Genomic DNA, 13,931 nt, shown 5'->3' on the forward strand with positions numbered 1-13,931 from the left:
AAGCAATGCAGGTGTAAAAGACAACAAACATCAGAACTGAAGTGAAGTGAGAGGTTTAACTATGGTTGTAGAGGCATATTATGTTAGCTAGAATCTTCTAATTACAATACTGTGGCTGGCAGGGTTCAAATTACACTCAGACTCTTAAATAGTGGGCTTAAAGATGCTAAAAATAGTGGGCTGGACCAGTGGTAATATTTTGAACCCTTATGGGGGTGTCCATGTTGATTTAAGCACCCCAGGGCACCTCTATAAATTGAACTCGAACCCTAGTGGGTGGTGTGAATGTGACATTTTAGTCATTTAGTAGATGCTCTTATCCAGAAGGTATAAGGTGGCTGGTGTAAGATGGTGTGGGTGGTAATCCTTACCCCTGTTCCCCTGCCATGCTGGAGGCCTCAGCTGAAGCCTGGGCCTGGGAGTAGTGCTCCTGCAGAGCTTCAAACTCCCTCCTCAGGGAGTCATACAGAGCCGTGGGGACAAAGTCTGGGCCGGATGTCTGCATGTCAGTGTCATCTTTCTCAAACATCTCCAGCATCTGCAAACCACACAAGATCACAGTACATAAATAATCAGTGAGGGTTTGTTAATTCTCCAGCGGTTGTGATATGTATATCATATTTTCCTATTGTCAAAACTTCATCAACTCAAGTCGCCAGTCACAGAACTCCTCTACTCCTCCTTGGTGACAGGTTCAGACTTTATACCAGCCCTTGTACTAGCTCTCACGCAGTACACAGCCTCAGACACACCCTCCAATGGTAGCCTGGCTGTAACCCTTTGTCCCGATTCTGTCTACTTGTACAGACCATGACCCAGTTAGTGAAGAATGCCTGCAACCAGTCTCTGTGCCTCTCTGTGATGCTATTATTCTATTCCTAGCTGGATGCTACATCATAGGCCTATAAAGTGGTTATGACTAACGGTCCAATCTGACGCTGCTCAGCCAGCCTTGAACCAGCAGCATCATCAGTACTACTCTGAAGGGCCTTTTAATAACTCCCTCTCTATCAATTCATTAGCCGATGCTGTGTGTGTGTTTGTGTTTGGTGTGTGTGTGTGTGTTTGCTACCTGCACTTTCAGGACCAGCTCCTGATTCTGTAAGGCCAGCTCTTTCAGCTGTCTGCGTAGCTCAGCCACAGTGTCGGAGTCTGCAGCACCAGGAGAGGTGGGGTTGAGGGAGTCTGCCTCCCCCTCGTCCAGAGCAGAGGGAGACTCTCTCGACCGCCTGGAGAGCAGCTTCTCAGCACCTTCAAGATAGACAGAGGTAAATCAATGCCATATTTTGACTAACAAAACATCAGCCATTGCCATGTCAGTAGCTAGAATTTGAGTGATGATTCATCATCTATGTATGACGCTCATTAGGCTGCTATAGCCTAAGTCCATCTATCCAACATTTGGTCAGTTTAACAAAATTAACAAACTGCCAGCAGTATTCCCTCTCTACCCGCACACACCTGGGAAGTCCAGCATGTCGTCATCTGAGTCACTGGCACCGATCACCTGACCTGCCTTCAGCTCCTCCAGCTCAGTCTGCAGCCTGTCCCGCTCTGCCTCCGCCTGCTGCAGACGCTCTCTCAGCTGAGTCAGCTAGCACAGGGAGAGAGTGAGTTCACAGCGGATTTCTTTTCAGATAAATGAGAGGTTTCTAGGGAATAGGCATTTGAGCTTGAGCTCAGGCTCGGAAGTGGACATTGCATGCAGTACCTCCTCCAGGGCAGTGTGGGCGCTGTTCTGCTGCTGCTCCAGACCTTTGATCTTCTGGAGCAGACGTCCCCTTTCCAGACGCAGTCTGCGGATCTCCTCAAACACCTCCTCATCCTCCATCTCACAGACACACATACATCAATACCTATCAGTAATATCACAGTCGCACAGCAGCACCGTACTCATTAGCAGTCTCAAATTGAATACAGTAGATAGTCATTCACTATGTATTGTCTGTTACTGTCTGCTACAGTCATAAATACTGATCCTAAAAATTGATACCTAAAGATGAGTACCTTGAATTGAGATGTGTTAAGGTTGTATACCATAAGGATAAGCATATTTTATCTCCTGTATGCTTAGTTGCTATTAGCGTTGCAAATGGAGGGTATATTACTGGTAACATTTACCAGTAAACTAACAGAATCTAGTGGCCTTTCTGGTTAATTCAGATGATCACAGGTGTCTGTAATTATCTCTGGTCTTCTGTGTGGCCTTATCACTTGTAAAATATATATAATAATACAATAATTTTAAAAATGTAAAAAAATATGACAAAACTATGAAACATTAACATAAATATAACCCATCAACCTATTGAATAACATTGTTTAAAATGAGGGTTACAGCATTAAAATCCTTTATATTTTTTACACTTTTATATATTTTACTAGCTTTGTCAATAGGTCTTTGTTGTTCATTTTTTTGCCGCCAAACTGGTGACAGTTGTGAAAAAAAGTCAATAGTTGGAAGAGTTGCAGAGTTAATTGAAAATAATGCAATTGTTGATTAGATACTTTTTAAATTAGGCTATTATCTCTTGAACCATCTACTAGAAACTCATGGACAATATAGACAAAGATATAAAATAGATTGCCTATTAATTACCAACATTGCTGAACATTTTGGTAACTTTGGTAAATTACCGGTAGTTTTGCAACCCTATGTGCTATGCATACACTATGTAGTGGCAGGGGACATAACTCACAAGGTTAGCCTGAGCAGAGCGCTGCGTCTCTGGGGACTGAGGAAGGGGAGCGGGTCTCTGGGTCAGAGGCTCAGGAGAGGCAGGGGGAGGAGGGCTCTGGGAGGCAGGAGATGGCGGGGAGCCCTGGAACATGGTTATCAAAGTTATTATGAGCATGATTATCACAGCATAAGTAAGAGTTAGTAAGAATCATACAAAAAGCATTTTGATATGTCAAAGTTACAACTATGTCATCCATCTCTGGAGCTGCAGTCGTACCTGGGGAGGGGAGCGTGGAGGAGGGGGGGCTTTCCTCTTACGGGGGGTCGTACCCCCTGGTAGAGGAGGGGGAGGAGGGGGTTGTCGCTGGAGGCACAAACAAACAGAAGGAACAGGGGAACAGGGGAAAGCAGGAGAAGAGGAGCAGCAAGGTCCATAACAAAGCAAGCAGTACTGTCGCCTAAAATGTCTTGTAATGAGACTTTTATTTGTTTTCCTTGTGAGATGTTACTTCAGCTGTTGTTGTTCAAAAGTTGTTGTTGTAGATTGAACATGTGATAAGAAGTTGGTGTTCGTTCCTATGTCGTAAAGTCTATCATGTACAATTCAGTAATACTGGCTATGTTTTCACATGAAAATGAAAATGAAATGATGAGTGGTAAGTTACCTCTTCTCCATTGCCCTCAGTGGCTACGTATGCATGAGAGAGACAAACAGCAAGGCTTTTTAACCTCTGGTCCATTGAGATTCAAGACACTCACACAAACACACACACACGCAATGATTTACACTGCAACTAAAGCTAAAAAGCATACCCACTACCCACAAAAGCATACCCACTACCCCCAAAAGCTAAATAAAAAAATCCTCCTATATCCTGTCGCACACAGTATACCACCGCACAACAGTATACCACCGCACAACAGTATACCACCGCACAACAGTATACCACCGCACAACAGTATACCACCGCACAACAGTATACCACCACACAACAGTATACCACCGCACAACAGTATACCACCACACAACAGTATGCCACCGCACAACAGTATACCACCACACAACAGTATGCCACCACACAACAGTATACCACCACACAACAGTATACCACCACACAACAGTATACCACCGCACAACAGTATGCCACCGCACAACAGTATACCACCGCACAACAGTATACCACCACACAACAGTATGCCACCGCACAACAGTATGCCACCGCACAACAGTATACCACCACACAACAGTATACCACCACACAACAGTATACCACCACACAACAGTATGCCACCACACAACAGTATACCACCACACAACAGTATACCACCGCACAACAGTATACCACCGCACAACAGTATGCCACCGCACAACAGTATACCACCGCACAACAGTATACCACCACACAACAGTATGCCACCACACAACAGTATGCCACCGCACAACAGTATGCCACCGCACAACAGTATACCACCGCACAACAGTATACCACCGCACAACAGTATGCCACCGCACAACAGTATACCACCGCACAACAGTATACCACCACACAACAGTATGCCACCACACAACAGTATGCCACCGCACAACAGTATGCCACCGCACAACAGTATGCCACCGCACAACAGTATGCCACCGCACAACAGTATACCACCACACAACAGTATACCACCGCACAACAGTATACCACCACACAACAGTATACCACCGCACAACAGTATACCACCGCACAACAGTATGCCACCGCACAACAGTATACCACCGCACAACAGTATGCCACCGCACAACAGTATGCCACCGCACAACAGTATACCACCGCACAACAGTATACCACCACACAACAGTATGCCACCACACAACAGTATGCCACCACACAACAGTATGCCACCACACAACAGTATACCACCGCACAACAGTATACCACCACACAACAGTATACCACCACACAACAGTATACCACCACACAACAGTATACCACCACACAACAGTATACCACCACACAACAGTATACCACCACACAACAGTATGCCACCACACAACAGTATACCACCACACAACAGTATACCACCACACAACAGTATGCCACCACACAACAGTATACCACCACACAACAGTATACCACCGCACAACAGTATACCACCGCACAACAGTATACCACCACACAACAGTATGCCACCGCACAACAGTATGCCACCGCACAACAGTATGCCACCGCACAACAGTATACCACCGCACAACAGTATACCACCGCACAACAGTATACCACCGCACAACAGTATACCACCACACAACAGTATACCACCACACAACAGTATACCACCGCACAACAGTATACCACCGCACAACAGTATGCCACCGCACAACAGTATGCCACCGCACAACAGTATGCCACCGCACAACAGTATGCCACCGCACAACAGTATACCACCGCACAACAGTATACCACCGCACAACAGTATGCCACCGCACAACAGTATGCCACCGCACAACAGTATGCCACCACACAACAGTATACCACCACACAACAGTATACCACCACACAACAGTATGCCACCGCACAACAGTATACCACCGCACAACAGTATGCCACCACACAACAGTATACCACCGCACAACAGTATACCACCGCACAACAGTATACCACCGCACAACAGTATGCCACCGCACAACAGTATACCACCGCACAACAGTATACCACCACACAACAGTATACCACCACACAACAGTATACCACCACACAACAGTATACCACCACACAACAGTATACCACCGCACAACAGTATGCCACCGCACAACAGTATACCACCGCACAACAGTATGCCACCACACAACAGTATACCACCACACAACAGTATACCACCACACAACAGTATACCACCACACAACAGTATACCACCACACAACAGTATACCACCACACAACAGTATGCCACCACACAACAGTATACCACCACACAACAGTATACCACCACACAACAGTATACCACCGCACAACAGTATACCACCGCACAACAGTATACCACCGCACAACAGTATACCACCGCACAACAGTATACCACCACACAACAGTATGCCACCGCACAACAGTATGCCACCGCACAACAGTATGCCACCGCACAACAGTATACCACCACACAACAGTATGCCACCACACAACAGTATACCACCACACAACAGTATACCACCACACAACAGTATGCCACCACACAACAGTATACCACCACACAACAGTATACCACCGCACAACAGTATACCACCACACAACAGTATGCCACCGCACAACAGTATGCCACCGCACAACAGTATGCCACCGCACAACAGTATACCACCGCACAACAGTATACCACCGCACAACAGTATACCACCGCACAACAGTATACCACCGCACAACAGTATACCACCACACAACAGTATACCACCACACAACAGTATACCACCGCACAACAGTATACCACCGCACAACAGTATGCCACCGCACAACAGTATGCCACCGCACAACAGTATGCCACCGCACAACAGTATGCCACCGCACAACAGTATGCCACCGCACAACAGTATGCCACCGCACAACAGTATGCCACCGCACAACAGTATACCACCGCACAACAGTATACCACCGCACAACAGTATACCACCGCACAACAGTATACCACCGCACAACAGTATACCACCGCACAACAGTATACCACCGCACAACAGTATACCACCGCACAACAGTATGCCACCGCACAACAGTATACCACCGCACAACAGTATACCACCGCACAACAGTATGCCACCGCACAACAGTATACCACCGCACAACAGTATACCACCGCACAACAGTATACCACCGCACAACAGTATACCACCGCACAACAGTATACCACCGCACAACAGTATACCACCGCACAACAGTATACCACCGCACAACAGTATACCACCGCACAACAGTATACCACCGCACAACAGTATGCCACCGCACAACAGTATGCCACCGCACAACAGTATACCACCGCACAACAGTATACCACCGCACAACAGTATGCCACCGCACAACAGTATGCCACCGCACAACAGTATACCACCACACAACAGTATACCACCGCACAACAGTATACCACCGCACAACAGTATGCCACCGCACAACAGTATACCACCACACAACAGTATGCCACCACACAACAGTATGCCACCACACAACAGTATGCCACCACACAACAGTATGCCACCACACAACAGTATGCCACCACACAACAGTATACCACCACACAACAGCCCTACTGTAAGCTACAAGACTCCTCATTTATCAGATACACCAGAGACATTTTAGGGACGGCTCTATTTTCATTCCCCTCCATTTCAAACAAAGCACACATCTGTTTTTCGTAAATCAGCAAGCCTTTGTTTAAAGATAAAAGTGCAGCAAGCCTTCCCTCTCTGTTTCAGCCTGTTACAATTACCCCCAGCTGTCTCCTTCATCGACTTCCTCACATTACAGCCATTTCCTGGGGGACCAGATTGAGGCCATAACCCAGACCATAGAATTACATCTGATAGAAAGGATAAAGGACCATGGATTTTGGTACAGTACACCCAATAGCAGACATCGTTTTGTGGCAGTTACCATGTCAATTGATTAAACATTTGAAATGGTACACCAAATATGGCCTCCGTTCACCCAGCAGGGAATATTGATTTGAATTAGTCTATTCTATTGATTATAATTGTATGTAAAAATCCAAATTGAAATGGAATTGAGCCCAATCCTGCTGCAGGCAGCAGGTAAGACAACCAAAGGTTACCGTTGGTTACCTGGAGCTCTGTTTTGCAGCAGCTGTGCAATGCGCTGGTTGCCGGCAGTTGCGCTGTAGTGGGCTGCGTGGTGTCCGAGGGCGTCGGCCAGATGTGGGTTAGCCCCTCCCCTTAGCAACGCCTCCACAGTCTCTGCACTGTCACTCTCACAGGCCAGCATCAGGGCTGACCTACAACACACAAAAAAAAAACACAAGATCAAGAACATAAGAGGACACATAACATATATTTAGCCCCTTATGAAACACTGCGGGTCTATCTGACTACATTGCCAGCCATCACCTTTGTCTTATGTTCACAGTTTGTTTTGCATAAGTCAATCTAATACAAAGCCTTGTTTGTTGAGTCTTGTTGAAGTACCTGCCCTGGCTGTCCTGTATGTTGGGATTGGCTCCTCGGTCCAACAGGAAAGCACACAGCTCCACTCTGCTCATCTGGGCTCCTAGGATCAGCGCGGTCACCCCATCCTGAGATAGCGAGGCCACAATGACTTAACATGGTTGATTGTTTCATGTGTGTTAGTGATGGGCTGTAACAAAACCCTGCACACCCTTTAGCTCTCCTGGATCTGACTTGGTGGCTATTGCCGTACAGAGACAGTCTAAGGCCTACGCCACTTACCCCGTCCTGGGCATCCAGACTGGCCTTGAAGTCCCACAGAGTCTCAGTGCAGGACAAGCAGCCGCTCACAGCTGCAGGAAGATGGACAGGCACCATAGTGAAACAAATGGAAGGTACAAAATGGTTGAGTTGTTTACAGTGTTACACATACAGTGCTGTAATCAATTGTATTATATAGTAGCTAGTGCATTGCAGACCTGCGTGATGCAAAGCTGTCCGGCCAAAGCTGTCTGTGGAGTCTACAGACAATCTCTCCTGTGGGAATATGAGACGCATTTCACCAAAAATGCATGATACCTTATTTTCCATGTATCGTAGTAATATTAACTGAGTCTGACTGTCTATTGCACCTGTAATAGTCTCTTCAGGCACTCAGGCTGGCAGTTCTTTGCTGCTAGGTGAAGGGCACTGAAGCCTTGGGGTTGATGAGGCCATTTCAATCACCAAGAGAGAGAAGGAAATAATGAGAGTAGCAAGAGAGCATGTTGTAATTGTTTTGACCAGGTATAGCCACAAAGCTTTACCTTGGCGGTCCGTGACACTAAATGTGTTAACAACATGTTCAGGTAATGAGACTGTCGTTTCACCTGTACCATCTGTCACGTTAATGTCTGGCCCGTGAGCCAGGATGACCTCCAAGCAGTCCAGACGACCTCGAGACGCACAGAGATGGAACCTACCAGGAAGAGATCATGTCCTTATGGTGATGAAGATAATCAACAAGATCATCAACACTAGTAAACTCAGCAAAAAAAAAAAAAAGTCCTCTCACAACTGCGTTTATTTTCAGCAAACTTAACATGTGTAAATATTTGTATGAACATAACAAGATTCAACAACTGAGACAAACTGAACAAGTTCCACAGACATGTGACTAACAGAAATGGAATAATGTGTCCCTGAACAAAGAGGGGGTCAAAATCAAAAGTAACAATCAGTATCTGGTGTGGCCACCAGCTGCATTAAGTACTGCAGTGCATTTCCTCCTCATGGACTGCACCAGATTTGCCAGTTCTTGCTGTGAGATGTTAACCCATTCTTCCACCAAGGCACCTGCAAGTTACCAGACATTTCTGGGGGGGGGGGAATGACCCTAGCCCTCACCCGCTGATCCAACAGGTCCCAGATGTGCTCAATGGGATTGAGATCCGGGCTCTTTGCTGGCCATGGCAAAACACGGACATTCCTGTCTTGCAGGAAATCACGCACAGAACGAGCAGTATGGCTGGTGGCATTGTCATGCTGGAGGGTCATGTCAGGATGAGCCTGCGGGAAGGGTACCACATGAGGGAGGAGGATGTCTTCCCTGTAACGCACAGCGTTGAGATTGCCTGCAATGACAACAAGCTCAGTCCGATGATGCTGTGACACACCGCCCCAGACCACGACGGACCCTCCACCTCCAAATTGATGCCACTCCAGAGTACAGGCCTCGGTGTAACGCTCATTCCTTCGTCGATAAATGCAAATCCGACCATCACCTTCCTGGTGTAACTCGGGCAGTTGTTGTTGCCATCCTGTACCACAGGTGTGATGTTCGGATGTACCGATCCTGTGCAGGTGTTGTTACACGTGGTCTGCCACTGTGAGGATGATCCTCTGTCAATCCTGTCTCCCTGTAGTGCTGTCTTTGGAGTCTCACAGTACGGACATTGCAATTTATTGCCGTGGCCACATCTGCAGTCCTCATGCCTCCTTGCAGCATGCCTCAGGCACATTCACGCAGATGAGCAGGGACCCTGGGCATCTTTCTTTCAGTGTTTTTCAGAGTCAGTAGAAAGACCTCTTTTGTGTCCTAAGTTTTCATAACTGGGACCTTAATTGCCTTCCGTCTGTAAGCTGTTAGTGTCTTAATGACCGTTCCACAGGTGCATGTTCATTAATTGTTTATGGTTCATTGAACAAGTATGAGAAACAGTGTTTAAACACTTTACAATGAAGATCTGTGAAGTTATTTGGATTTTTATGAATTATCTTTGAAAGGCAGGGTCCTGAAAAAGGGACGTTTCTTTTTTTGCTGAGTTTAGTTCTGAAACAAAGAAAGTAGAAAGGAGAATTTCAACTACTTACCCGCAGTGACACAGCTCGAACAGTAAGGGCCATTTCGTGGTGCATTTAAACCTAACCCTAGACTAATAAGCAAGTTCAATAACGACTCTCCATTGAAAGTGCTTCTTAGTCTAAGACTAGGCTTAGTCTGTGTCCGGGAAACTGGCCCTAAGTGCTGGTACTTACGCTGACTTTCCCTCCACGTCCAGTTTGGTGGGACAAAGTCCCTTCTTCACAATCAGGGCAGCTACTTTGTCAGGCTCGTTCTGCTCTACAGCCTGCAGTAGTCTCTCATCGCTCTTACTCCAGTCCTGACTCTGAGGAGACAGGGACAGATGGGTCACGACTCAGTCGCAACCTGGGGCTCATGATCAGAGCTAACCAAATTACGGTACATTCAGTACAGAATAAACACGGACCCCTATCTGATTACATACTATACAAAGATCTGAGTGATGACTAAACATCGGTCTAGATGAGACTGCCAGATCTAATACTGTGTGCCTCGTCAAAGTGAAATGACGATGGACATACGGCACAAGCTGATTGCTTCAATTGGACATTACACACAGTACACAACATTTATTTTGAGCAGTTTTTGCCAGAAAAAGTAACCCGTTGAGAGAAAGTACAATGAAAAGACAGCTGAGGTCAAACAGATGTAAAAGAGAGTGTACCTACCACCAGTAAGCTGAAACAGGGACAGAAATAACGCTTCATCAGGCTCAGAGCTGACGATCGATAGAGCTAGGAAGGATCCATAGACCCATAGAGCGGTGCACTGCCTGATCAGAATTCTGACACACACAAACATACACACTACTCAATTGCCACTAGGCCTTAAATACAGCCTCAGAGTTTAGCACTAACTTAGCACTGACTTAATGACAAAGCATAAATGCATAGCATAAACCTCACTGAAAACAATCGACAACCCCATGCATGTATCAAAACAGAAACATGATGATGCACATACTAAAGATAAACATTAGGCTATACTTTCTTGCACAAACACACACACTGCTTCAGCCCTCTGAGTCTCACGATAACATCGCTCTCCATACGCAGTGCTCTGCTCTCTCAGCCAAAACACCTTTCCCTCTTCCTGTGCTGCTGCTCTCAGGGACCTACGTACTCAGTCTGCAGTCTCAACCTGGCACACACACACACACACAACCTCCCTCTTTTGGTGCCCTTCTTATTTTTCACCCCAGCCTAGTCTGGTACAGTCTTCTCTGCCTCCTCTCACAGTCTGTCCATTTATTTCAGTCAGCTCTCTCCCTCCCGGTGCTGTCCTACTTGGACTAGTTAGCCCAGCCACACTCTTTCTCTGGGCCTGTGTGCATCAGGAGAAGATGAATGCTCAGCAGAAAGAGGAGAAAATAGCTGGCTGGTAATGCCAAGGTAGGGCAGAGGGGACACGCTGATAAAAAAAAAAAAAGATTTATTGTCACATACACCGGATAGACACAGTGAAATTTGTTATAATACGTCGTCCCTGGAGCAAATTAAGGTTAAGTGCCTTGCTCAAGGGCACATCGACAGATTTTTCACCTTGTCGGCTTGGGAATTCAAACCAGCAACCTTTTGGTTACTGGCCCAACGCTCTAATCGCTAGGCTACCCTCAACCCTATATAAATATTATAGAATAATAACATCCTGACTCGACTCTCGTCTGACCTGGATGCAGCCACTTACAGCATTAGAAGTAACTGTCACAATAAGTGAAATAATATAATCTATTATTTTCATAAAATGAGATGGTCATAAAGTAACTATATCCTTTACTGTTTGCATTATGCATTGTTCTATCAATTGATTAACTCTGTAGAAATGAGGGAAGTGTATACCAACATTAATAACCAGTTAAGTAGGCTGTTTCTATTCTCTATAGTGTGCTTATGAGTGGTCTGTGTGTGACCAACATCGTGAGACAAATTAAGATGGATGATAAGCTACCTGATTTGTGCTCCATCTAGTCCACATAGTGTGATTCCCACTCGCTCCCCCTCCATATCTCTCCCACCCTCTCGCTTTCTCTCTCGCTCTCTCTCTCCTTCTATCTCTCTAAATGAAATTCTGAGCATCCCTCCCAGTGAGAGGGTAAGTCATCGACTGATTAATAACTTACTCTGTTCTCTCTCAGCTTCACCCCAGCAGAGCAGCCATATCACTCAGGCTCTGGGGATCTCTCACTAAAACAGGCCAAGGCACACAGGAGTTGAATACTTGAGTTCTACTCAGAGCTTACTGTATAGCATAGCCACACAACACTATAGCTATTAGCTACTTGCTACCAAACACAAGGCTCCAGTTGCTTGGACATTTAAGACATTAGGCTATACAAAATTAGTACAGAATGGTTCTTGTCTTGGGATTGATTACTTTATTTTCACCTTGACATTACAACCAACTGCATAATGGGATGGGGGCGATAGCAGGAAATGAAGGATTATTTGAATGTGTGTGTGTATGCGTGTGTCCAGTACAATGTGTGTGTATTTGTGGAGGGGGGGCTGAATAATTGAAGGCTACCTGAGAGCTCTGGTTACAGCATCAGTCTATAGACTGGCCTGCTCCCCTGCTGTACCCCTGCTGCTCAGTGATACTGACACCCAGCCGAGTGCCCCCCACACACACTGTGAGCACTGGGACCTACATACAGATAGCCATCAGACAAAGAACACCCTATCACAACCGATAGCAGTCAATATCAGGTCCCAAAAAAGTTTAAATAATACTTTTTACTTCACCTAAATATACCTACGAACTCTAAACGTAACCTGACTGTGTTTGTAGATATCAGTGCATGAGGTGGATGGTTTTTGTAAGAGACCGTCTCCTACTCTTGCCTCTTACCTCATTCTTCTTAAACTTTGCCTTGAGGCTCTTCATTTTGGTTTACAGCACTTTGCATCCAGGAAAGGGAAACTGAAAAGAAATACACCAATTTTCTCACCATAGCATTTCAATCTGCCAAACACATGTGGGTTGCTAGCTTTTAACATGCATTCAAACAGGTTTCCCTTTGCATAGCATACAATACAACAATAACCAGGTTTGATGAAGTCTTGTGTGATAAACCACCATATATGTTTTATAATGGCATCATTGAGACACAGGGCTATTCTCAGTTTGATTAAAGAAGCATTTAGCCTTTTGGGAAACACAACCAATACATTTACAGGTAATATTACAGTGGTAGTACATAGGTGATAAAAATGTAGTAGGCCAACACACATTAGGCTAAATCCTCAACATTCAATTGGTATAGAAAGAAATACCTGAGGTAGAGTGGCGTTTTTTGGAAGGGGTTTCTTCTGTCCCATGAGTTGCCTGCTACCGCAACGTACACAACTGGTCCATCCCTTTTGGACTTTCAAATGCACCTGCCCTTTCTTCCAGATCCTCCAATCACCTACGCATCAGAAGCCGGATCGGATTTTGATTGGCAGGCGTACATGACAGATTTAGTGTGGTATGCATTTTTTTATGTAAGTATTGGGATAACGCATATTTGTCACTTGAGGATAACGATTCAACTTTTATATCAAATAAAAGTAATTGTTTATTAGAAATAATCTGGTTTATTGCGATTAACCATGTTTCACTGCATTGCAGTTTGCCGTCACAGAGTGTATTGCCGCATATCCCAAATTGTAACACAGTAACGTATTAGGTTAAATGTTGCAGTTTTGGATGACTTCGGGACTTGGATACATTATTTGATACATTATAGCCAATCACTAAGACCAAAGCAAAAAGACGTAGCCAATGATGATAATTGGG

General features: G+C 45.6%; 1 protein-coding gene across 2 annotated transcripts; it reads right to left on the reverse strand.

Moving 5' to 3' along the window:
- Positions 1-248: 248 nt before the first annotated feature.
- LOC110522986 (ankyrin repeat domain-containing protein 24) lies at positions 249-13,881 on the reverse strand. Of its 2 annotated transcripts, XM_036978067.1 has the most exons (16): positions 13,427-13,881; positions 13,002-13,073; positions 10,328-10,458; positions 8,680-8,768; positions 8,443-8,507; positions 8,290-8,347; positions 8,093-8,163; positions 7,832-7,938; positions 7,472-7,641; positions 3,346-3,368; positions 2,958-3,044; positions 2,700-2,822; positions 1,712-1,831; positions 1,462-1,594; positions 1,073-1,251; positions 249-538 (listed from the first exon to the last, which is right to left on the reverse strand). In XM_036978067.1, the coding sequence occupies exons 2-16, from the start codon at positions 13,035-13,037 to the stop codon at positions 368-370; spliced, it is 1,563 nt and encodes a 520-aa protein (XP_036833962.1). In that variant the 5' UTR covers positions 13,038-13,073; positions 13,427-13,881; the 3' UTR covers positions 249-367. The 2 variants fall into 2 exon arrangements, with proteins under 2 accessions (XP_036833962.1, XP_036833961.1); XM_036978066.1 differs by lacking the exons at positions 13,002-13,073; positions 13,427-13,881 and adding an exon at positions 10,823-11,438.
- Positions 13,882-13,931: the final 50 nt, after the last annotated feature.

This window comes from Oncorhynchus mykiss, chromosome 5 (genome assembly GCF_013265735.2).
Source record: "Oncorhynchus mykiss isolate Arlee chromosome 5, USDA_OmykA_1.1, whole genome shotgun sequence".
NCBI lineage: Eukaryota > Metazoa > Chordata > Actinopteri > Salmoniformes > Salmonidae > Oncorhynchus > Oncorhynchus mykiss.